Source organism: Mastigoproctus giganteus, chromosome 7 (assembly GCF_048544385.1).
Source record: "Mastigoproctus giganteus isolate SK-2022 chromosome 7, ASM4854438v1, whole genome shotgun sequence".
NCBI lineage: Eukaryota > Metazoa > Arthropoda > Arachnida > Uropygi > Thelyphonidae > Mastigoproctus > Mastigoproctus giganteus.
In genome coordinates, this window is record NC_143581.1 from 90,914,405 (window position 1) to 90,939,701 (window position 25,297).

Sequence of the window (25,297 nt, forward strand, 5' to 3'; positions counted from 1 at the left end):
GTGGGGTGTGTTATGTGGGTGAGACGGGGCAGCGATTGAAAGACCGGCTGGGGGAGCATGTAAACGCAATAAAGTCCTCAAATAATGGGAAGTCTGCTGTGGCAGAACATTTCTGGGAGAAACAACATCAAATTTCCCCTGAGGATGCTGTCATCACAGATCATGCACAGGGGTTCTGGGACCGTAAATGGCTTGAGAGCTTACGTATTGGGGCAGCCAGCAATACTATTAATAGGGTTGGGGTGTACGTCTACAGCCCCTCCTGGAAACCGTCGTTCTTGGACGGGATGAACGGTTTCAGCTAGCGCGCTCCCGAGCCATTTCCAGTCCCGGTGTGCAAATGGAAAATTCCAACCGTGGAACCATGTGACATGTGCCGTGGATCTGCTATTTAAGGATGTGCCGCACAATAGACATATGCTACCTCTGAAAGCTACAGCAAATTTTATCACTTTTAATTTCTAGTTTTTTAGTATATTTTATCAGTGTTATTTATTTTTATTGTAAATATATATCTATTCTATATTTATTTTATTGTAAATAAAGTGTTTTTAGTTACAGTTTTGAAAATTTATTTATCTTCCGGCTGGTGTGAAGTTTAATCATCAACATTTATTGTCCCAGCCTTGTAGGCCTGTTTAGAGATATGGGGGATAACTAGTTTAGTGTGGGGATATTTACACTAATAGTTTAATGGAAGCTTCAAGCAGAGGCATAATATCTGGCATAAACTTCTAAACAAGAAGTTTATTGTCGACTGTTTTTTGCAGTTGGATATCCAGTTTTATTCTCTGGCTGCTCACTGCAGGTGGTTGTAGATAGTTATTTTCTGACTTCTCTCATGCCCCAGGGTTCAGTTTTTCTTTAGATCCTTTCATTTTGTATAATAATGAACTTCCATTTACTGGAAATGGTATCCACAGTTTGCTGACAATAGGCACACTGCATTACACCCAATTCGAGGAACCTTGGCCTGGTAATTTAATTCTCACAATGGTGCAAAGAAATCCTTCTAAAACTCAGTACTGCAAAAAAATTGTATTAGACCTGTGCTCATCTTTGCTGACATCAAATTTCTAGATATGATCACATATTTCTATTAGGATTATCATGATTTGTACCTAGCATTAGTAGAGGAATATGATGCAAGAAAGCAAGCTTATACAGCATCAGCAAAAAAAAAAAAAAAATTTCCTAAAATGAGGCCTCCAAACCTGTATACAGTACTCAAGGTGTAGCCTGACCATTGCCTTATACAAGAGGATAATCACCTTCTTATCTCTGATAGAAAAATTCCTGTATGTCATTGATAAGACACCATGAGCTAGTCTTGCAGACTGTCTTTGCTCAGAAAACTTCATATCTGACTGCACAATTATCGCCAGGTCCTTTTCATTCTCCACCACCCTGAGTGTTGTACCACACAGTTGATCTGGCATTACTGCTACCCACATGCAGTACTTTGCATTTGTCAATGTGTTAAACTTAAGTTGTTACCCCTCAGCAAATCTGCTCAACGTTTCTAGAACATCTTGCAGTAGCGTGCAGTCATTACTATCATTAACAACCCTGCCAACCTTCATATCGTCTGAAAACGTAGACATTAAGCCTGATATACCTTCATCGACAAGGGGCCTCCATAGCCAGGTGCACAGGAGTAGCAGTGCTTAACACACGCTTCTTGATTAGACCAGGGTTCGAGCCCGTGACCACCAAATACGGAGGATGTGGAAAGGTCAAGGAATGACCACCGCATATCCTCGGAGCAATATGGTCTTAGTTGCTACTGCTCCTAAAAACCAAATAACAATAACCTTCATCAGTATCATTAATAAATACAGAAAACAATGGGCCCATCACTGAACCCTGGGGGACTCCACCAATAACATTGATCCATGAAGGGCAGTGTCTATTGATTACCACTCTCTTCTCCCACTCATCCCTTTATCCATAGCAGCATTTTGTCCTTAATGCCATACTGCTCCAATTTGTATAGTAGTCTTCCATGTGCAACAGTATCAAATCGTTCCAAAGTCCAAAATATGTGATATCAAAATTATTTTTTGTATCCAGTTCCATTGTGACCACATCGTAGTATCCAATCAGATTGATCAGACAAGACTTTCACTTAACAAACCCATGTTGTATCCAAACTATAACTGAAGTGTTGTCTAGACGATCCTGCAGAGCTTCTTTAACCAGTGCCTCCATTAATTTCCCGGGAACAGAAGTTAAACAGGTAATTACGTGTCACCCTTTGATCCTCCTTTGTGAATTGGGGTCACATTTACACATCTCCAGTCCATGGGTACTCCCTGTGCTGCCTCCTTTGATATAACTGGATAGATCCCATCCACCCCAGGTGCCTTTCTTGTGTTTATCTTCAACAATTTATCCTCTATTTTACTCTCAGTTATTACAAGATTATCTAACTTACTGCCAGAGTTTAATACACCTTTGGTATTCCCCTCCCTGAATATCGCCTCACGTGTAAATGTAGATGGAATATACTCATTCAGTTTGTTAGCTACCTGAGTAGGATCATCAACAGTTGAACCATCAATATCTAGTGGACCAATCTGATTCATCTCTTTCTTTCTAAAGTTTACACAAGTATAAAATTCTTTGCTGTTTTTCTTTGCATCCTTTGCCAAAGGTTTCTTGTAATCTGTCTTTGCCTGTCTAACATCCTTTGTCATTTGATTACAGACCAACTTATATCTTCTATAGGCTTCTGTGTCACCTGTTAATTTATATGTATTTCATGTATTTTTCTTCTGTGCCATATTTCTCATTAGTTCATCTGACATCCATTTATGCCTAAACCTTGAACAATATTCCTTAGTTGGTATGAAAAGCCTAGTAGCTTCCAAGATTAATTCTTTAAATGTTTCCCATTTACAGTTTGCTGTTGGTAACATCATCAGTTGGTCCCACTGTATAGACTTTAAAAACTGTTTCAGACCTCTATAGTCACCTTCACAAAAGAAAAAAAACCCTTCCCTTTACACCTGATGATAGTTACCTCTTTGAGTAAATCTCACATCAGCACACTGTGATCACTACCACATGGTGGTTCCTTTATCTGCAGATTCTTGATGCATGAAGAATCACTTCATGCATCAAGAATACTGATAATCAGATCAAGAGTATTATTCCTTCTGGTTGCCTCCCGAACATGCTGCTGTAGAAAACAATTGTCCGATAAATCCACATAAGCCTTGCTAGTCTGTGAATGACCAACGCACAATTTCCAGTCAGTATCTGGGAAATTAAATTGCCCCATTATAAGACTGTCTAATTTACAGTCCCACTCTGTTTTTCTGTACAGCTGTTCATTATACTCATCGGAGTCATTAGGCCTATAGCACACTCCTACTATCAATTTTGATCTCCCAATGCTTATGTCACACCAAATTGACTGAACAATGCTTATGTCACACCAAACTGATTGAACACTGCACTATCCACCCATGTCAACTGGATGCACTTCCTTAGATTTCATGTTTTTCTTAATTAATAGCATAACCCCTCCGACCTGTCTATCCTTCCTGTACACACTGTACTTGCAAAATTCCAATTCTGCATTCCTTTATATCTGTTATAAAGTCTCTAATATCCCAACAATATCTGCCTTTGATGTTTTGACCAGTACCTCAAATTCATCAAATTTATTTATTGCACTCCTAGCTTTGGTGTACACACAAGTATACATGCACCCGTTCTTATTCTTAGCTATCCTAACTCAGCTTATGTATTTACTTATTCCGCAATGACTCCCAGCAGTCTCTGAGATCCCCGCCACCTTGTTTTCCAGGCTGCTGCTCATTCCAATAGAAGCAGTGCAAGAATCATTTTCACCTCTGCCTGCGACTGCTGTTAATCTATTAATCTGTGAATCCCCCCCCCCCAAGCTATCAGTTTTCCGATCCACCTAATACTGCCTCGATCGCATCAGCAAATATTCTTGTACCCTTTCTATTTAAGCATATCCCATCCCCGTGGAAGCAGTCTCTCCTGTTTAAAAGTACAGACCATGCTGAGAAAAATTCTACCCCATGAACCTTGCACAATCTCTTCAGGGCTAAATTGATTGACAAGGCTCTCATCGTATATTCCCTCCTATCGTATCTGAGCAGAATTGCAGACACCTTCGAATTCAACCCTAACTCATTGCTTTTTTTTTTTTTTCTACACTGACCTGTACTTTTTAAGTAATTCCGCCGTTCTCCTACTCTTAATATCATTGATGTCAATGTGTACAAAGATATCACCTTTTGTGCCCTTAAAAGATATCTTCTCTACAACGTCATCAACTTTTGCCACTGGTAGACATACCTTAGTTCTGTTCCATTTATCCTTTTTGCACAATATATTCCCAGTTTCCCTGACAATAGAGTCACCGACAACAACTAGTTCCTGTGGGATAGGCACATTCTGCCTTGGGGTTTGCTGCTGTCTTGCCTGATGTTTTAGTGCAAGCTCTGGCGTTGATGTGGGCAGCTTAGAGCTTGATGGGTCCCCTTAATTTAAGTCCTTCGAGGGCATCTATCCTGTTCTTTAAGCTCTCATAAAGGCCCATAACAATGCCGAGTTGTTGCCTCATTTCCTCACACTGCTTACATCAAGCACACACAAAGACATTCCCCTTGGCAATATCATGTCTCATTCCTGATTACTCTGCAAACATCAAACAAGCAGTACATTTCAAATGGCTGGTTCAGAGGACAACTACCCCTCCCTCAGTTCTCCCCTGAGCCACAGCACTCCCACTACCTTGAGCCTTTTACTTTCCTGCTCTGAGGCATGTTTTCAGTTCAGTTTTAATACAGTTCAAATATAAATTTAATACAATTAAAAATATTGCACTAAACGTCTATCCCAATACAGTAATAACACTAATATATATATATATATATATATATATATATATATATATATATATATATATACACACACACACACACACACACACACACACACACACACACACACACACAGTATAGAGTTTTTTTCTCCTTCTGAATTACTTTATATTAATTTTGTGTCTCTTATCAAGTTTAAGTTATATGTACTAAGTTCTAACATTACGTTTGTAAAATCGAAGTATTTGTAATAGATAATAAATTTAACTATCTATTGCCACCCATGTGGTTTGAACTCTCATGCCAGCTATGTGTGCCAAATGACCGATTCTTCTCAAGCTCTACTAATATTATTATTGTCGTACATTACATCTACGTGACAAATTAAATTATTAAAACATGTAAGCAGTGCTACAATTTATAGTTTATAATCCTCTGCTGATGCTGATTACACTGCTAAAAGTTGCATGGAAACTTCCAGTATCTGCTATACTGATACGAAGAACAATTGCTGAAGATTCGAATGCTACCATCAATACAATATCGGCAGATTCGACTGTGGTTTTCTATGCAATTACAAGGCCGAGTAACGAATAAATGCACTAAATTAATTGTAAAATCACAAAAAATATTATACTAATAAATTTAAATCAAAAGTTTTACAAAAACAATTTCAAATCGATAAATAAAAAAATCGACTTAGCAACTTAACATTAGCATTAGTAGAGGCATATGATGCAAGAAAGCAAGCTTATGCAGCATCAGCCAAAAAAAAAAAAAAAAAAACGCTTCCATTTCACCCCTCCGTTCGTTCGAAATACCTGTCCAGCTGAACCTTAAATTTATTTAGGCTATCAACTTCCACAACAAGGGATGGAAGTCTCTTCCACCAACCAACTACCCACTGGCTAAAGGCAAATTTCCGCACATCTATCCTACATCTGTCTTTCCTCAATCTGGATTTATGCACTCTCAGGTGATTATTCTGAGCAAGAGGAAGAATCCCATCGGCATTGAGCATGCTCAAACCATTCAAACCTTTGTGCACCTCTATCAGATCACCTCGCCGGTGCCTATTCTCCAGACACTGTAATTTGCAAAACTTAAGCCCTTCTTCGTAAGAGCAACCCTTTGTTCCATTCACTAATCTTGTTGCCCTTCTCTGTACTCGTTCCAGCATCTCTACATCCTTCTTGAAATGATACCTCCAGACCTGTATACAGTACTCTAGGTGTGGTCTGACCATTGCCTTATACAAGGGAATAATCACCTCCCTATCCCTGCTAGAAAAATTCCTATATATCATCGACAATACACCATGAGCTACTCTTGCAGCCTGTCTGCACTGCTCAGAAAACTTCATATCTGCCGACACAACCACCCTCGGGTCCCTTTCATTCTCTACCACTGTCAGTGTAGTACCACAGAGTTGATACGTTGCTCTGGGGTTGCTGTTTCCCCTATGTAGTTCTTTATATTTGTCAATGTTAAACTTCATTTGCCACCTCTCAGCCCATCTGCTCAACCTTTCCAGATCCTTTTGCAGTAGCATAGTGTCAGTAGTGTCCTTGACAACCCTGCCAATCTTCGTATCGTCTGCAAACTTGGACATTAAGCTTGATATACCATCATCAATATTATTTATAAATACAGAAAACAATAATGGACCCAATACTGAACCCTGAGGGACTCCACTGCTCATCGTGGACTAATAACATTAGTGCACGATGAGCAGTGTCCATTGATTACCACCCTGTCTTCTCCCCCTCAACCACTCCTTTATCCATAGCAGCAATTTGCCTCCAGTGCCACATTACTCCAATTTGTGCAGCAGTCTTCCATGTGCAACAGTATCAAAAGCCTTTCTAAGATCCAAGTATATAATATCAAAGTTATTCCCTGCATCCAGTTCTTTTGTGACTGCATCATAGTATCCAATCAAATCAAGACTTTCCCTTAACAAAACTATGCTGTGTCCGAGCTATAACTGAAGTCTTGTCTAGATGATCCTACAGTGCTTCTTTAACCAGCGCCTCCATTAATTTTCCTGGAAGAGAAGTTAAACTCACAGGTCTATAATTACTTGTGTTAGCCTTTGATCCTCCTTTGTGAATTGGGGTCACATGAATTGGGGGCTTTGAACAGGACTGGCTCCTACCAGCCTCATCAGCAGACTTATCTCACTCTTTTGGCATAAGCACATCACAAAATAGGTTTTCTTTTTTCTTCTTAGTGTTACTTTTCTTCCAAACAGCTACTCACTCTCTACAAATCTTAAATCTGCTCTTACTTTGGAATATTGTTCACATCTGGACAATATTCCAATTCCTTGAAAATTTCAGTATTCCTTGAAAGGTTTCGGGGTATGCCCCCCCCCCCCCCCAAAACCTTTCAAGCTTCTAGATTCAATTCAATTTAATTAATGACTCATATCATATGACGTCTCTCTGTGCTCTGAAACTGCATTCATATATTTGTTTAGTTTTTGTTATCTGCCTTTTCTGTAGATACTTGCATGGGTACTGTTCTTCTGAATTACCATCTGTAATTCCTCCACTATCTTCCAAACCAGTCTGTGCAACAACAAGTCAATATCTATTCACTGTGCAACTGTTGATAATTCACAGAAAGAGCTTTTCCTCATTTATTCTCTTAACTTCTATTTTCTAGAACAACCTTCCTTCACATATATTTATCAAAAATTATAGTCAACAGGAATCCAAGTCTAATGTCAACAAGTATCATATTTTCTTAACCTTCTCAGTCCATGCACTGTTACTAGGTATCATAGTTTCTAATACCTTTCATGTTTGGGGTTTCATAAAAAAAAAAAAAAAAAAAAAGTGAAAATGATTCTTACACTGCTCCTTTTGGATTATTCTGCAGTCTAAAAGCAAGGTGTGGGGGATAATTAGGCCTGTTGGGGATGAATACAAGTTCACTTGCTTGTACAGTAATGCTAGGAGCATAGTACAAGCAAGTGAACGTGTACGATCAAATCACTTTACGATGGACTCTCCATAATAAAATACCGTTCCCTATACAATATGTAGTAAGTGCCAGTCATTGTGGTCACATTCGCAAATTGAATTTTAGTTTTATTAATTGGCAAATCTAATGAGCAAAAATAGGAGGAATATTATCCACAGACTATAAAAGTAATGATATAAAGCACAAATTTACACTTTATTACCTTACCAATTAACAAAATTAAATGATACGTGAAAACCGAAAGAATAATTTCCATGGGTTAGCAAAATAAAAAATAAATTTATGCTTACGTACATAGCTTAATTAATACTGTAATGTGCATACTAAACTAATTGATATTTCTGTTCATTGACTTTTTTTTTGGGATTGTAAAATTTAAAACAGTAACAAAGATAATCAATAACAAAGAACACTACACACACAAATTGCAGCTAACATGATATGCGCAAGTGAGATACAGAGTAACAAGTTTACGAAGCTTAAAAAAATAGGAATGAAGAGAAGATTCTGAAAATTTATTTCTTTTTTTATGTGTGATTGAAGATTTCATTGAAGGGGAAACACATTTCACCATAATAATGTAAAAACCACAGAATTCCAGCTGTCGGTATTGTTTCAAATGCAATGATTGAGTTTACTAACTGTTTATAATAGACTAACAGAAAAGCTAACAGCACTATAACAATACACGTGAAGTGTGCATGGGCTGTCTGAAGCTAACAATGCTACATTAAAACTACATTTAATCTATGAATTTCTTTTTTCCATGCTAACTGTATGGAAAAAAGAAATAATAATGGCCAGATTTATTTATCTTATTTTAATGAAATTTGGTTTGGCTTGACGAATATTTTTAACAAGCCCAAATACAAAATGTCATGGAAATCCATCCACTGGAATTCCCTCTGTTACATGCTGGCAGATGGATGGGCATGTCAAAGACAATAAGTGCTTAGCATATATTTATACAAAAATGCACCTTACAAGAGGCCAATTAACTGTGTTGAGCATAATGAACAACTATACAGATAAATAGAGGGAACAAGTAAATCAGAATGTCATAATTCTGCAATAATTTCTACAATAAAATTTTTTCTGAAATTCAGCCCAGACACAATGGAAGGGAGAGAATGCAATGAGAGTCTTGTCAATCAATTCAGCCTTGGAGAGACTGTGCATGGCTCATGGGTAGAAATTTTTTCATCATTAATGGTCTGTGCTTGTTAACAGGAGAGACTTTTAATAAATAAAAGTTTATTTAAGTATATCCCATCAGAAAACTGCTAGCTTTGTGGGTGGGATATGCAGACTAATAGTTGAACAGCAGCTATTGGTAGAGTTGAAATTAATTCTTGTGCTGCTTCCATTCGGACACACTGCTGCCAGGGAAATAGGGTGTGAGGGATTATAAGAACTGCTGGCAGTCCTCATCAAACAGGTAATTGCATGGGGTTACTAGGAGGAAAAAGTGGTGGACATATTTTCTGTACATGATGCCTAGGTGTATATTAAATAATTTTAAGTATTGGTTAGGTCATGAAATGTCAAATTGTAGGAATATCAGAAACACAGTGCCACTAAGATATGAAGGATACAGAATTTGACTATTGGGAGTACAACATTTATAGAAAGGACAGTAGGGATAGGAGTAATGCTCTTGGTTAAGAAACACACACTCTAATGCAGTCTACTCTTTTAACTTAATAGGATTTAATTTTAAGTAAATCCTGCAGTGGTTAAAGAAATAATGAGAATTATCTTGACAGGAATGCAGTTATAGAGCAATCATGGCATGGATTTATTAAGAGGAAATCTTGTCTGGCCAATCTGATTAGCCATTATGATTCAGTAACAAAGAAACTGGATGCAGAAAATAATTTTAACAACATATACTTAGATTTCAGTAAGGCTTTTGTCAGTCATACATACCAGTCATATCAGTTAACTCATATAGCAGTCTTCCTTACGAAAGACTGCTGTATGAGTTAAACAGTATGGCATTAGGAGCATCTTACTGCTATGGATGGTTGAGTAGTAGAAGATGGGGGATTATAAATGGGCACTGCTCTTTGGTTTCAACAAACGTTTCTATTTTTATTTTCTTTAATTTTAAAGTCATACCTGTGTTATATGTTGTTGATTATTGATTGGTATCTGGTCCAGACAAGCAAACCAATCTAGCTTGTCTGGACCAGATAATTGCTGTTCTTGTTTGGTTGTCAATAACTGATTTAATGACATGTAATTATTTTACGATTATACTGTATTTGCAATGTAATCTCATTTCTTAAATCAAAACTTGAAAATTTACCAACATTTTGAAATAAATGGTTGTTTACTCAAATTGTCACATTCAGATGTTTAAATAATAAACATGTAAATGTGACATCTGTTCATAATCATTATATACACTGAGTTGGCTGCAATACTTGTGGGTGCCACCTTTTACGGAGGGTGACTCCATAGCCAGGTGGGCAGGAGCGGCAGTGCATAGCACATGCTTCTTGATTAGACCACCAAATATGGAGGATGCGGAAAGGTCAGGGAATGACCACTGCATGTCCCCGGAGCAATATGGCCTTAGTTGTTAATGCTCCTAAAAACCAAATAACAACAACAGCCACCTTTTACCCATTATGTATCCTGTACATCTCTTGGCATGGACTCCACACCCTGTTGTGGTAGTAATACCTGTGCATTGCACAGTGTCCAGTAATGCCTGCACAGTGTCCAGTAATGCCTGCACATTGTCAGGTTTATGGTCATATCATTGAATGTCCTTTTGCAGTAGGCCCCAAAATGCTAAGTTGGGTAGCCACTAGAGGTTGGAGAATTCATTGTTATATTCATGAAACCAGTTCACTTGTGTCATGGCATGTTGTCTGGTTGATAGATACCAGAATTGTCTGGATACACATATATCATCTTGGTCAGTGATGATAGAAAGGTAGGCATTCCCATTGAGCTGTTGATTAACAGTGATCAGAGGATCCAGGGCATGCCTGCCAAACAACAACAGTGAAACCTGGTGCCATGGACTCATGTTGGGTATATCCATCAACATGATAGAGTTGGAAACAGGATTCATCAGACAAGGTGATAGATTTCCACATGTTGGTGCTGATGTGCCCATGCAAAGTGTAGTTTCTCTTGTCTTGCATTGAGCATAGGTACCTGTCATGGCTATTGACTGCCATAGTCTATACCAGCTAATGTCTGGTGCATTGCCTATGTGGATATTAGCCTTGCTATTCCTGTATTGTACTGGGTGGTTAGCTGTGGTGTCACGTGTCTGCCATGAGTGACTCAACAGCAGTTGAACAACCAGGCAAAGGTCGTGTTAGCATTAGCATTAGTAGAGGCATTTGATGCAAGAAAGCAAGCTTATGCAGCATCAGCCAAAAAAAAAAAAAAACTTCCACTTCACCCTTCTGTTTGTTCGAAATACCTGTCCAGCTGAGCCTTAAACTTATTTAGGCTATCAACTTCCACGACAAGGGATGGAAGTCTATTCCACCAAGCAACCAACCACCTGCTGGCTAAAGGCAAATTTCCTCACGTCTATCCTACATCTGTCTTTTCTCAATTTTAATTTATGCCCTCTCAGGTGATTATTCTGAGCAAGAGGAAGAATCCCATCAGCATTGAGCATGCTCAAACCATTCAAGGCTTTATACACCTCTATCAGATCACCTTGCTGGTGCCTAGTCTCCAGACACTGTAATTTGCAAAACTTAAGCCTTTCTTCGTAAGAGCACCCCTTTGTTCCATTTACTAATCTTGTTGCCCTTCTCTGTACTCGTTCCAGCATCTCTACATCCTTCTTGAAATGAGGCCTCCAGACCTGTATACAGTACTCTAGGTGTGGTCTGACCATTGCCTTATACAAGGGAATAATCACCTCCTTATCCCTGCTAGAAAAATTCCTATATATCATCGACAATACACCATGAGCTACTCTTGCAGCCTGTCTGCACTGCTCAGAAAACTTCATATCTGCCTGCACAACCACCCCCAGGTTCCTTTCATTCTCTACCACTGTCAGTGTAGTACCACAGAGTTGATACGTTGCTCTGGAGTTGCTGTTTCCCATATGTAGTACTTTACATTTGCCAATGTTAAACTTCATTTGCCACCTCTCAGCCCATCTGCTCAACCTTTCCAGATCCTGTTGCAGCAGCATAGTGTGAGTAGTGTCCTTGACAACCCTGCCAACCTTCGTATCATCTGCAAACTTGGACATTAAGCTTGATATACCATCATCAATATCATTTATAAATACAGAAAACAATAATGGACCCAATACTGAACCCTGAGGGACTCCACTAATAACATTAGTCCATGATGAGCAGTGTCCATTGATTATCACTCTCTGTCTTCTCCCCCTCAACCACCCCTTTATCCATAGCAGCAGTTTGCCTCCAATGCCAATTTGCTCCAATTTGTGCAGCAGTCTTCCATGTGCAATAGTATCAAAAGCCTTTCTAAGATCCAAGTATATAATATCAAAAATTATTCCCTGCATCCAGTTCTTTTGTGACTGCATCATAGTATCCAATCAAATTGGTCAGGCAAGACTTCCCCTGAACAAAACCATGCTGTGTCTGAGCTATAACTGAAATCTTGTCTAGATGATCCTGCAGTGCTTCTTTAACCAGTGCCTCTATTAATTTTCCTGGAACAGAAGTTAAACTCACAGGTCTTTAATTACTTGTGTCAGCCTTTGATCCTTGTTTGTGAATTGGGATCACATTTGCACATCTCCAGTCTGTGGGTACCTCCCCTGAGTCCAAGGAAGCTCTCATAATTATGGCTAAGGGTTGCTTACTTCCTTTGCTGGCTCCTTTAATATAACTGGATAGATCCCATCCACCCATGTGCCTTTCTTGCGTTTATCTTCAACAATTTCTCCTCCACTTTACTCTCAGTTATTACAAGAATCTCTAGCTTACTGCCAGAGTTGAATGCACCTCTGGCATTCCCCTCACTGAATAACTCCTCATGTGTGAATGTCGATGCAAAATATTCATGTGGGACAGCCACATGTTTCAACACCTGTGGTGGGCATCATATGTCTCATAGCAAAGCAGTGACACAGCAGCACTGTAGCACTTAACCATGTTAGCTGTTGTTGAGATATTGGCACCTGCACATCTTGACCCACATTTAAAGTCATGTTAGCTGTTGTTGAGATATTGGCACCTGCACATCTTGACCCACATTTAAAGTCAGAAAAATCGCAGTGGTGACCCATTTTGCACTCACAGACACGCAAAAACTGATTGTCACATGTATGAACTGCAATCTTATATCAGCTGTTCCCAACTTTGAGCCTTCATCAGTGTCATAGACCAGTCCATTCCTACACAAATGAGTGTTTCGAAAGCAGAGCCAACTTAGTCTAATTGTTTTTTTCTGAACATTTTTTAAAAATTAAGAATTTTCAATCACATTTAAAAATCTGTTTCAGAGGGGCAGTCTGTTGTTCTTCAACTTGTAAATCAGGTTCTAGAGCTGCATCCAGGAGTAAAGAGATTTCACTTAGGTGCTGATGAGGTAGGACACTTCTTTAGATGAGTTTAAGTTGTCTGGTAATAAGAAATATATGTGTTGTTCAACAAGAGTTAGGATTCAGTTAGAAGAGCTAAGCATGCCACCTGTGGCATTCTCAGCTTTTGTTAGTGCATGTCTCCTAATGGAAAAATATATTAGTATACGACAGAGCTATGATGCTCAATACATTCTGCATTGTATTTCAATATTTGTACAAGAATAATAGAAATTTACCTCAATATGATACGTAGAACACTTCCTAATGACACTTTCCAGCAAATATTTGGTCCTTGAGGTTGTCGCAGACATTCTTTCAGATATGCCAGACAAACTGTACTTGCTTCCTGGGAGCCTAAAACGCTGATGGAACTGATATTCGGGTGATATTCAAGTCAAGTGGACCCAATTTTGGCAAAGTCCAGACGGTCTGTGACAGCCAAATCCTCTGCTTGCACCTTCATGATGGTGGGACTGTTAGTATTCCTGGGTATAACCTCCATGCACAAGCATACTGTGGGTAAGGTAACCACCCAAGGTGTGAACCAACATAAGCAGGGGTCGAAGTTTGGCATCCACACCACACGGAGAATGCCGCCCCTCTGTGTTACCAGGCAATACTAGGTTGTAGATGACTCGTCAACCGGTGCAATATCACCACTTTGCTTATTGGAGGCTTGAAGTGGTGGAACCCATGTTTAGTCTCCAGAGCTAAGCTCCAGTCAACCCTTCCCCATCTCTTCCATCATGCAGTATGACTGATGACTTTCGAGGTTATGATGAACATAATGGCGAGATCCAATCTTCCTTACATTTTGAGGGTACAGCTCTAAAATGGTTTCACAGGCCGGCCGCTAGTTAGTACGCCGGACGGAACCTGTTGGTAACTCTTTAGGAGGCTTCCGGATCAGCTAGTATATAATCTTGGTACTTCTGCTGTGCCAGATAGTGACTAGAGGGAGTTCTAGTAGAGTATATGCGGGGGGGGGGGGGGCATTGTCGCGGCCACGTTATGTCAAGGATCTGGGTATATTCTTACCATGTGTATGCCATATCCAAAAATTTCATTACTTCATACAGCATGTCCCCCCCCACTATTTCTTAGTTTGGAATACACCATGAATTGTCAAACTAATAGAGTAAGCTTATCTGCAAAAAGATCTAAACCTCCCAAAAACTTCCTACTTCATTTCACAAATATACGTGGTCTCAATTCTAATCTCAACGCTCTCCATTTTCACTTGCAGTCTGCCAAACCCTGTGTACTTTTCTGACATAATCTCAGTTATCGGTTGATTCAACTGCTATATATATATATATATATATATATAAAAGATGGTACCTGTTCATATGTCTGTTCCGTTATTCCCTGTCAGAAACTTGGTAATTTGGAATCTCCTCTTTTCGATCTTCTCTGGTTTAAAATCTCTCTACCTCATTGTGTCAAATTCATCTGTTGTCTCTACTGTTCTCCCAACTCCACTAATCACTTGGAGCTCTTTGACTTCCTCTCTTTGCAACTTGACTTTCTCCAGTCCAGCTTTCCTAACAGTGAGGTAATTTTCCTTGGTGATTTTAATGTTCACAACTCCAGCTGGCTTCCGTTTTCTAGTCACACCGACCCAGCAGGTCGAGATGCTGAGGCTTTTGCAATTACTAATGACTTTGCATATATTGTTCACTTACCTACAAGAATACTGGACAATCCTAACCATACAGCCGACACGTTTGATCTTTTTCTCACAAACAGCCCTTCTAAGTACATGGTCGAAGTGAGTGGTCCTTTAGGCACTTCAGATCACAACTTGGTGATTCTCTTCTCCAATGGAGTCTATCTCATGGCTATTCCCAACCTTGTATCGTTTGGTATTACAAGAATGCAAAATGGGATGACCTGCAAGATTTCTTTTCCTTGGATTACTGTTTCAAAACTTCTGATGTCAGAATTTGCTTAGATCATGTCAGTGAAATTATTCTTGTAGGAATGGAATCCTTTATTCCACACTCAACTTTAAATAATCCATTATCTAAACCTTGGTTTTTTAATAAATTTGCTAAGGCTGTTCAAGAGAAGAACGTTGCATGTCGTAATTGGCTTGTTTCCAATTCTTCAGTTTCATTTTCTGCCTACACCAAAGCTGCCAACAATTGTAAAGCTGTTATTAATCAGTCCAGACTGGATTTTGAACAGGCTAAGAGTAGAAAACTTGCTTCTTGCCCTAATGGTAGCTGAGCATTGTGGTCTCTTGCCAAAACTATTGGCGGCAATGTTTGCCCATCTCTGCTCCCACCTCTTCCATGCTGAAGTGACAACAAAACCTGACAGGCCTGTTGTCACTTCAGCCAAGGATAAAGCTAACCTACTAGCAGCCTATTTTTCTTCCTACTCCTGTATTAATGATCTTGGTAAAACACCTCCCAACATGCTCCATTCAATGTCTCCTGTGGTTTTCCGTCAAAAGGAAGTTAGAAGGATTTTAATGAATCTTGATGCTAAGAAAGCTCCAGGTCCTGATGGTATTTCTCCACTTGTTCTCAAAACCCGTGCTCCTGAACTTACTCCAGTTCTTTGCCTCCTTTTTTTCACTTTCTTATTCCAAAGATGTTTTTTCCTTCTGCTTGGAAATTTCCTCATATCCAACCAGTTCCTAAAAAGGGTGAAAAATCCCTCCCATCCAATTATCATCCCATTACAATTACTTCTACTCTTTCTAAAGTAATGCAGAAATCAATTAACTGCCAACTACCTAGAAACCTTCCGTCTGATCAACAATCGCCAGTATAGATTCCGTCAGTATCGATCCACTGGTGATATCCTGGCTTATATTACCCATTTATAGACATATTCAGTGGAAAAGTTTGGTTAAACCCAAGCAGTTGCTCTTGACATCTCAAAGATTTTCGATCATATTTGACATAAAGGTCTTCTAAACACACTTCTATCTTATGGTTTTCCAACTGTTTTTAGTAATTGGTTATCCAGTTTTCTCTCTGATCGCTCACTGAGGGTGATTTTAGATGGCTCTCTGTCTTCTAACTTCTCCACTAATGCTGGTTTCCCCTCAAGGAAATCCTATCCATAGTTTTGCCGATGATAGCACATTGAATTCCACATTCCATTTTGAGAAACCTTGCCCTGTTCAATCAGCTTCAACTTCTCGAATATCCGCTACCAATTCCTTAAATTCCAATCTCCAGGTAATTATCCAGTGGGGCAAAGACAACTTAGTTGATTTCAGTCCTTCTAAAAGTCAGTCTTGTCTTATATCTCGCAAAAAGGATTCTTCTGCTCCTATGCTTATCTTTGGTGACACTCTGATTTCTAGGCAAAATGATATCTCTCTTTTGGGGATTACCCTGACTTCTAATCTCTTTTGGCACAAGCACATTACAAATATTGCTTCCTCTACATCTAAAAAAACTTGGTTTTCTTTTTCACTCTCGGCATTACTTTTCTTCTAAACAGTTGCTCACTCTGTATAAATCGCAAATCTGCCCTACCATGGAATATTGTTCCCACATCTGGGCGGTGCCCCCAAAACCTCTCTCTGGCTTCTAGATTCCATTCAGGAGAGGGAAGTTAGGTTACTTAATGACTCCTCTCTTACAGAGTCTCTCCACTTGCTGTTTCATAGACATACTGTTTCTGCTGCATGCCTTTTCTACAGATACTTCCATGGGCACCATTCTTCTGAATTGGCTTCTATAATTCCTGCTCTCTCTTTCAAAACAGTCCGAACACGTGCTGTCACCTGCCAATATCCATTTACTGTCCAACTTCAAACTTACAGAACCAACTTTTCATCTTTCTCATTTATTCATTCAACTGCCATTTTCTGGAACAACCATCCTTCGTACACATTTCCTGGAAATTAGTCTACAGAAGTTCAAGTCTAATGTCAACAAATATCTTCTTTTGTCTTCTCAACCTACAACCTAAGCACGGTATACTAAGTAGTATAGGTTTTAATACCTCTCGTGTTTAGAGTTTTCATAAAAAAACTAAATAAATAAAAAAATAAATGAAAATAAAATTAATTAAAAACACATTATTAATTTAATTAAACAAATTATTAATTAAATTAATTAAGAAAAATTAAAACAAGTTCATTGCAAATTTTGAAAGAAGTCTTCCATTCCTTCAAAGTAAGGGAAGTCTTTTTTCAAAATTTGCATCGAACTTGTTTTAATTTAATTGTTTTTTTAATTAATTTTATTATTGTATTAATTGCATTAATTTTATTTTCGTTTATTTGCTGGAGAGTGTCATTAGGAAGTGTTCTACATATCATATTGAGGTAAATTTCTTTTATTCTTGTACAAATATGGGAAAAATAAAAAAAATAAAAATATATATATAGTAGTAATATTATATTGTCTAGAAGCAACAAAGCAGTTGAGAGAAAAATAGGGAAATTTTATGAAAGGGATCATATGTCAAATGCTCCAAAACGTGCAGGGCAGCAGTAAAAGAAGCAAAAGTATATAAAAATGTGACATTTGTAACATAAGAATAGTCTAAAAAGATGGAAAAGAAAAGTACACAGAGTGCCTGAACTAAAAGAAGTTTAAAGGAAAGTAGAAAAAGGAAGTAAAGTAGTAGTGAAAAAAAGTGAAAGAATTTTAAAAACCTAGTGCAATAATGAAATGGGACTATGGAAGAAAACAATGTATGAAAAATTACAAATTACCAAATAAATAATAGATATAACTGTATTCAGATATGGGAGGGCAATTTTAAGAAAGAAGGTTTAATATAGGGAATGCAAATATGCAAATAGGAATGACCTTTATCGTCGAAACTGGACACAAAAAAAAAAAAAAAAAAAAAAATTGTATTATAGGAAAGATTGTATAAAGGCCTAAATACACATAGGATTGACCTTCTTTCCTAAAGTTGCCCTCCCATATCCGAATACAGTGATATCTTCTTACTGTTTATTTGGTAATTTGTAATTTTTTGTATATTGTTTTCTTCCATAGTCCCATTTCATTATTGCACTAGGTTTTTAAAATTCTTTCACTTTTTCACTACTACTTTACTTCCTTTTTTCTAATTTCCTTTAAACCTCTTTTAGTTCAGGCACTCTATGTACTTCTCTTTTCTATCTTTTCAGACTCTATACTTGTTACAAACCACACACACACACACACACACACACACACACACACACACACACACACACACACATTGTGTTTTTTATTATTAAAGCTTATGTGATTATTTCTTCTTTATGTCTTGCTACGTTAATGCTATTGTCATGTGGCAATTGGACATTATACGTGCTTGATATATTACAGGTTAATTGAACAAATTGCTTCGATTTGGTCGATTTAATCTATTTTCTGGTATTTATTTATTAGATGTATAGGGAACAGGAAAAACCAGTTAGCATGTGTAGTCTAACTTCTTCCTGGGGGTCTGTACATGTAATAATAATAATAAATGAAGTTAATATTATATATATTTCAAACAAATATTAAATAAACATCAAATCAATGTCAAATAACATTCTTTTACCTGGTCATCTACCCGCTACTTCATCTGGGGCTTTGAGCGGATCGATAGCCAGACTAAAGGAATGTCTCATACCTACCCGTTTCTGTTATCCCTTTATCAGTTTTGCCTTTATAGTGATAGTGATAAAGGCAAAACTAATAAAGGGATAACAGAAACGGGTAGGTATGAGACATTCCTTTAGTCTGGCTATCGATCCGCTCAAAGCCCCAGATGAAGTAGCGGGTAGATGACCAGGTAAAAGAATGTTATTTGACATTGATTTGATGTTTATTTAATATTTGTTTGAAATATATATAATATTAACTTCATTTATTATATTACCATTACATGTACAGACCCCCAGGAAGAAGTTAGACTACACATGCTAAATGGTTTTTCCTGTTCCGTACACACCTAAATACCTATATAGATAATAAATAAATACCAGAAAATAGATTAAATTGACCCAAATCGAAGCAATTTGTTCAATTAACCTATATATATATGAAAGTAATATAATCAATTTGATAAATCAACATTAGTTTTGATAACATAATGCAAGGAAGAAAAGTTTATACAACACTAGGCAGGGGAAAAAAAACACACCACACTTCTTTTTGCCTATTCTTTCCAGAATTTGTTCGAACCTTCTTTAAATTTATTCAGTTTACTCACTTCCACAACACTAAGTGGAAATTGTTTTCAACAGTAAGTTACTATTTTTTTTTCTGAACACAAATTTCTGCACTTCTATTCTGCAACCATCCTTTATCAGTTTAAATTTTCCAACTTGTGTGACTCATCCAAAAAAGATGTTTAGTTTGCTTAATCCTTTTACACTTCATATAGGTTACCAAGCAGATGTAGTTTCCAGAGACTGCAATTTATAGACTCCAATTCTTTTTTGTTAAATGTATCTTTTTGTGACCCTGACTAATCTTATTGCTCTTCTCTGCACCCTTTCAAATAGATCTGTTCCCTTCCTAAAATGAGGTTTACAGACCTTTAGAAATGGCCTAACCATTGCCTTTTATAACTACCTCTTTATCCCTGCTGTCAAAATTCCTATATATGTATTATTGACAGAACAACTCTGTGAGCTGTTATGGCAGCCTGTTTGCACTGGGCAGTGAATTTCAAGTTGCTCTGTACAATTATCCCTCAGTCTTTTTTGTACTCTGTTAATATGAATTTGGTACCATTGAAATGATGTGCTATTCTGAAATTACTGCTAGCCAAATGCATTAAACTTCAATTGCCACTTATCTGCCCATCTGCCTAATTTCTCTCGATCTTGTTGCAGTAGCATACCTTGTGATTAGCTACCCTGTCAACCTTTGTATCATCAGAAAACTTGGACATTAAACTTGATGTGCCCTCAGCAATATTGTTAATAGATACTGAAAAAAGTAAGGAACCTAGCACTGAAACCTGGGTGGCTCCACTAATAACATTAATCCACGATGACTAGTGACTGTTTATAACCATTCAGAAGCAAATTTCATTGTTTTAGTTATTATTATGTCAAGACACTAAATAGCTATAACTTTTTCTTTCTTTTTTTTTTTTTTTTTTTTTCTTCTTCTTCCCCAGGTTGGCTCTGCAGTTTTATTTAATGAAAGGAAGAAGTTATATTTGTAAGGCTAAATTTATGGCCTGTTTCATACAAGTGAACTCTTTTTAACATAAAACTGCCAGTTTAAAATGTTGATGTCACCCCAGATGTCAGATTTATTGGATCATACTTTTTAATTAAAAACAGTTGATAACACAGTAGTGTGTATGTTATTTATTTTAATGTGAACTGTGATCTGCAGAAATTTTAATCCTGTTTTCCCAGGATTTTATTTGCATAAGTATCTTTTTTAAAACTCTAGTTTTATGTTACTTAGCAAAAACTATATGGTCTATTAAGTAAATTAATGGGATTGAGGACTACCTTGTTTTACCATGCATTTTGCAGGCAGTAGAATTTTAACTGCTATAAACATGCTACTATTGTCTTAATACTTGAGATAGACTCTTGAATATTAAGATTTTCTAAATCAACAAACTTTTGAAATCATGAATTGCTACAGAAATCACTACTTCTAAGCAAATAACACCTCCATAAGACTCCTTGTTTAAAATATTAGAGACAGTACAACAGCCTGTTTTAATGCCCTCACTGGTCTTTTTAAATAATCTATGGTCTCAATTATGTAAATAGGAAAGACACAATATGGCAATAGCAGCCTTTGTGTCATTAAATTCTACACAACAGCAACATTATGTAAATGATCAGGTAGTATAGTTGTGTTATTAATGAGGTCTCCTTGTAATTATATATGCTACAAAATATGATATATAAGCTATTGTTATTAATTTCTGTTTTATTTTATTTTTATTTAAGTATCAATATAACCCACTGTTTCACTACCTACCATCTCTCGATTGCTAACTTTAGTTTTTGCATGATGTATACCTAATGAATAATAAGTAGTTGAACTCTCTGATTTCTCTCAAAATGTTATCATAAAATTCAATGCAGACTTTTATCTTCTCAAAATTTTTATTTAGGTATGGCACCTTGGTGAGTGTAATCGCTGTAAACAAAAATTGAAAGAGAAAGGTTGGAGTAAGGAAAATCTTTTTCTACATCATGTTTGTTCTGTAGCCTGTACCCTACGGCAACAACATCCTGATATAACTCTAATAATATGGGATGATATGCTGAGGCTTATGGATGGTGAATTAATAAAAGGTAAGCTTGATATATGGTTATATTTATTCAGAAGAATAATTCTTACTCCAATCTTTCATTTCTTTTTTGCCTTCCAGAATGTTGAAAACTTGCCATTACTTAAAAGTGAAGTTTTTGTTCAACACAATTTTTTAGCTGTTAGGTAACATAATGCTTTTAACTATTTCATTCTTAGTATTTCAATCACTGACATGTGTAGGAATTTCATTTGTGGAGTGGAGGACACGTTACTGAGAGCAAAGTGGAGGAGAAATTGTTGAAGTTAAACATAAGAAAAGCACCTGGGGCGGATGGGATCTATCCAGTTATATTAAAGGAGGTGGCAAAGCAACTAAGCAAACCCTTAGCCATAATTATGAGAGCATCCTTGGACTTGGGGGAGATTCCCACGGACTGGAGATGTGCAAATGTATCCCCAATTCACAAAGGGGGGATCAAAAGGGACACGAGTAATTACAGACCAGTTAGTTTAACTTCTGTTCTCGGTAAAATAATGGAGTCACTGGTTAAAGATGCATTGCAGGATCATCTAGACAAGATTGCAGCAATAATTCAGGTACAGCATGGGTTTGTTAAGGGAAAGTCTTGTCTGACAAATTTGATAGGATATTATGATGTGGTTACAAAGGAACTGGATGCAAAAAATAATTTTGATATCATATATTTGGATTTCACGAAAGCTTTTTACACTGTTGCACATAGAAGACTATTGTACAGATTGGAGCAGAATGGTATTAAGGGTAAGTTGATTAAGTAAGGATAAGTTGGTAAGGATGGTTAAGTGGGAGAAGACAGAGGGTGGTAATCAATGGGTGCTGCTCTTCGTGGACTAATGTTATTAGTGGAGTTCCACAGGGTTCAGTGTTGGGTCCACTGTTGTTTTGTATATTTATCAGTGATATTGATGAAGGTATATCAGGCTTAATGTCGAAGTTTGCAGATGATACAAAGGTTGGCAGGGTTGTTAATGACAGTAATGGCAGTGTGCTACTGCAACAGGATGTAGATAATTTGGGCAGATGGGCTAAGAAGTGGTAACTGAAGTTTAACCTTGACAAATGCAAAGTACTGCATATGCGTAGAAGTAACCCCAGAGAAATGTACCAACTGTGTGGTACTACAGTTAAGGTGGTAGAAAATGAAAAAGACCTAGAAGTAATTGTGCAGTCAGATATGAAGTTTTCTGAGCAATGCAGACAGGTGCCAGGGCAGGTCATGGGGCTTTGCCAATGATATATAGGAATTTTACTAGCAGGGAAAAGGAGGTGATTGTCCCTCTGTATAAGGCAATGGTCAGGCCACGCCTTGAGTACTGCGTACAGGTCTGGAGGCCTCATTTTAGGAAGGATGTAGATTTACTTGAGCATGTACAGAGAAGGGCAACAAGATTGGTGAGGGCAATGAGGGGATCCTCTTACCAAGAGAGGCTTAAGTTCTGCAAATTGCAGTGGCTGGAGACTAGGCACCTGCGCGGTGATCTGATTGAGGTGTATAAGGCCTTGAATGGGTTGAGCACGCTGAATTCTGATGGGATCTTTCCACCTGTTCAGATTATGAACCTAAGGGGGCATAAATTCAAATTAAGAAAGGACAGATGTAGAATAGATGTGTGGAAATTTGCCTTTAGCCAGCGGGTGGTTAATTGCTGGAACAAACTTCCATCTGTCATTGTAGAAGTTGATAGATTGAATAAATTTAAGGATGAACTGGACAAGCATTTGGAGGGAATGGTGTGGTTTTTTTTTTTTTTTTTTTTTTTGGCTGATGCATAAGCTCATACACTTGTTTTCTTGCATCACATGTCACTACTACTTATGGTTAAAACAAAATTTTAGCGTAGGCCACTGTCTCATAGGTATAGAAGCATGTACTGAATATGATTTTATCTGAGTTTCAACTGGAAACCCAGATACCGTGATAATGCAGACCTGCCATCACAACATATTATCATTATCTTCACCATTTGGCATCTCTTATATTGTGGAATTAACTTTGCACCGTGATGGCATGTCTGCATTATCAGGGTACCTGCCTGCCCACTGATGAGTGAGCCAACAAGCTCCGAAACTTGTCTGGGTGGTGGTGCCTACTGAGAATAAATAACAGTAGCCTCCTCTACTAGAGAAGCATTATTTATTCGAAGTAGTGCAATACTGCTATCCCGTTGTTGAAGGTAGCCACAATATGAGATAAAATCAGATGATGCCGTTACACTATTTATGTAGTTAAATTTATGGGTAAACTATGGTGTATTTACACCGATATTATATAGTTAATTTCAACCTGTAAGATATTATGCCTTGTGCATTTAGTCTTCAATGTAATATTTTATAGAATCATAAGAATTTAAATTGTAATTTATTTTTATTGATTAGAGGTCATCAAACAAACCCAAGGGCTCTGCTCTTTGCTTTCTGTCAAAGCTATTTTAATCAAGAGAAATCAGTCAGAATGAAACACTAGGGCATATCTGATTTAAAAAAAAAAAAAAAAATCCCTCATCCTGTGTTAAAAATTTATTTTCAGGGAGTTCTTTTTATGGTTTGCAGAGCTAAGTTTTCTTTAAAAGAAATGAACTTGGGAATTCCACCACTTGTGATCCCAAGTGGTGGAATTCCCCAAGTTTATTTCAGTATTTATAACATGTTACTTCACTATCTTGTCTTTCACTTTTGTGGATCCACATAATGAAAATGTCAGCATTCTCACGACATATACCCTGTGGGGGGGGGGGTCTGAAATATCTGTTCTTCTTTGTCTTTCACTTTTGTGGATCCACATAATAAAAATGTCAGCGTTCTCGTGACATATACCCTGTGGGGGGGGGGGTTTCTGAAATATCTGTTCTTTACTTTTACTTCAGTTTTAAAAAAACACTTAAAAGGCTCATAGGAATAGAGGTTTGGTTCCAGGCTCACAAGATTACCTGACCCAGGTGCTGAGTGAACCTTGAGGTCAAGTGATTTTTCCTTAAATATTTTTTTGCTATAAATATGTCTTTTTTGCCCAGGACTAAAAGGAATTTTACATGGACAACCAGACTAACCATACAATTTTGGAGCAAGTTGACACCAGCATAGCAGCTGATGAATGACACAGTCGAATATGTCTCAAACTAAAATGATGACATTTAGCTCCTCTCAGTTTGCCATACCTTTTTATTTTTTGGTGATACACTCATTAACAACACAATCTGTCAAGAAGTTATCTGTTTTCTTACTACAGAAAACTATAGACGTTGTGGTCAGGTCACGAAAAGTGATCAGATGATTATAATTAGGTGATGTTTTATTGATACAAACTTCACAGTGTGATAAATCAGAGTTTGTTAAAAACAAAGACTTTTACAGGATTATCAGTTGAAACTCCTCGCATAATATCCTGAATACATACTTAAAAGATTATTAATACAGATTTGGACCTGTTATCTATTTCATATGAAGAACTTCTTTGTGGTCTAAAAGATCAGTTAATTACATGTAAGGAAAATAATGATGAAGAAAGATGATATTCTCACTCCAGCATGATTCTGTAATTCTTTCATTTAATAATCTGGCTAAGGTAAAGAATTATTACTTCAGTAATAATTCAGACACAGCATGGGTTTGTTAAGGGAAAGTCTTGTCTGAGTACTACCTGGGGTTGTAC

General features: G+C 37.4%; 1 protein-coding gene across 1 annotated transcript in view; it reads left to right on the forward strand.

Moving 5' to 3' along the window:
• LOC150083067 (hexosaminidase D-like) overlaps positions 1-25,297 on the forward strand; it is a 208,111-nt gene that overhangs the window by 102,550 nt on the left and 80,264 nt on the right. Inside the window, exons 7-8 of the mRNA XM_090378382.1 lie at positions 13,327-13,412; positions 21,466-21,649. Of these exons, the coding sequence (XP_090234508.1) occupies positions 13,327-13,412; positions 21,466-21,649 (270 nt within the window). The remainder of the gene's footprint in view (positions 1-13,326; positions 13,413-21,465; positions 21,650-25,297) is intronic.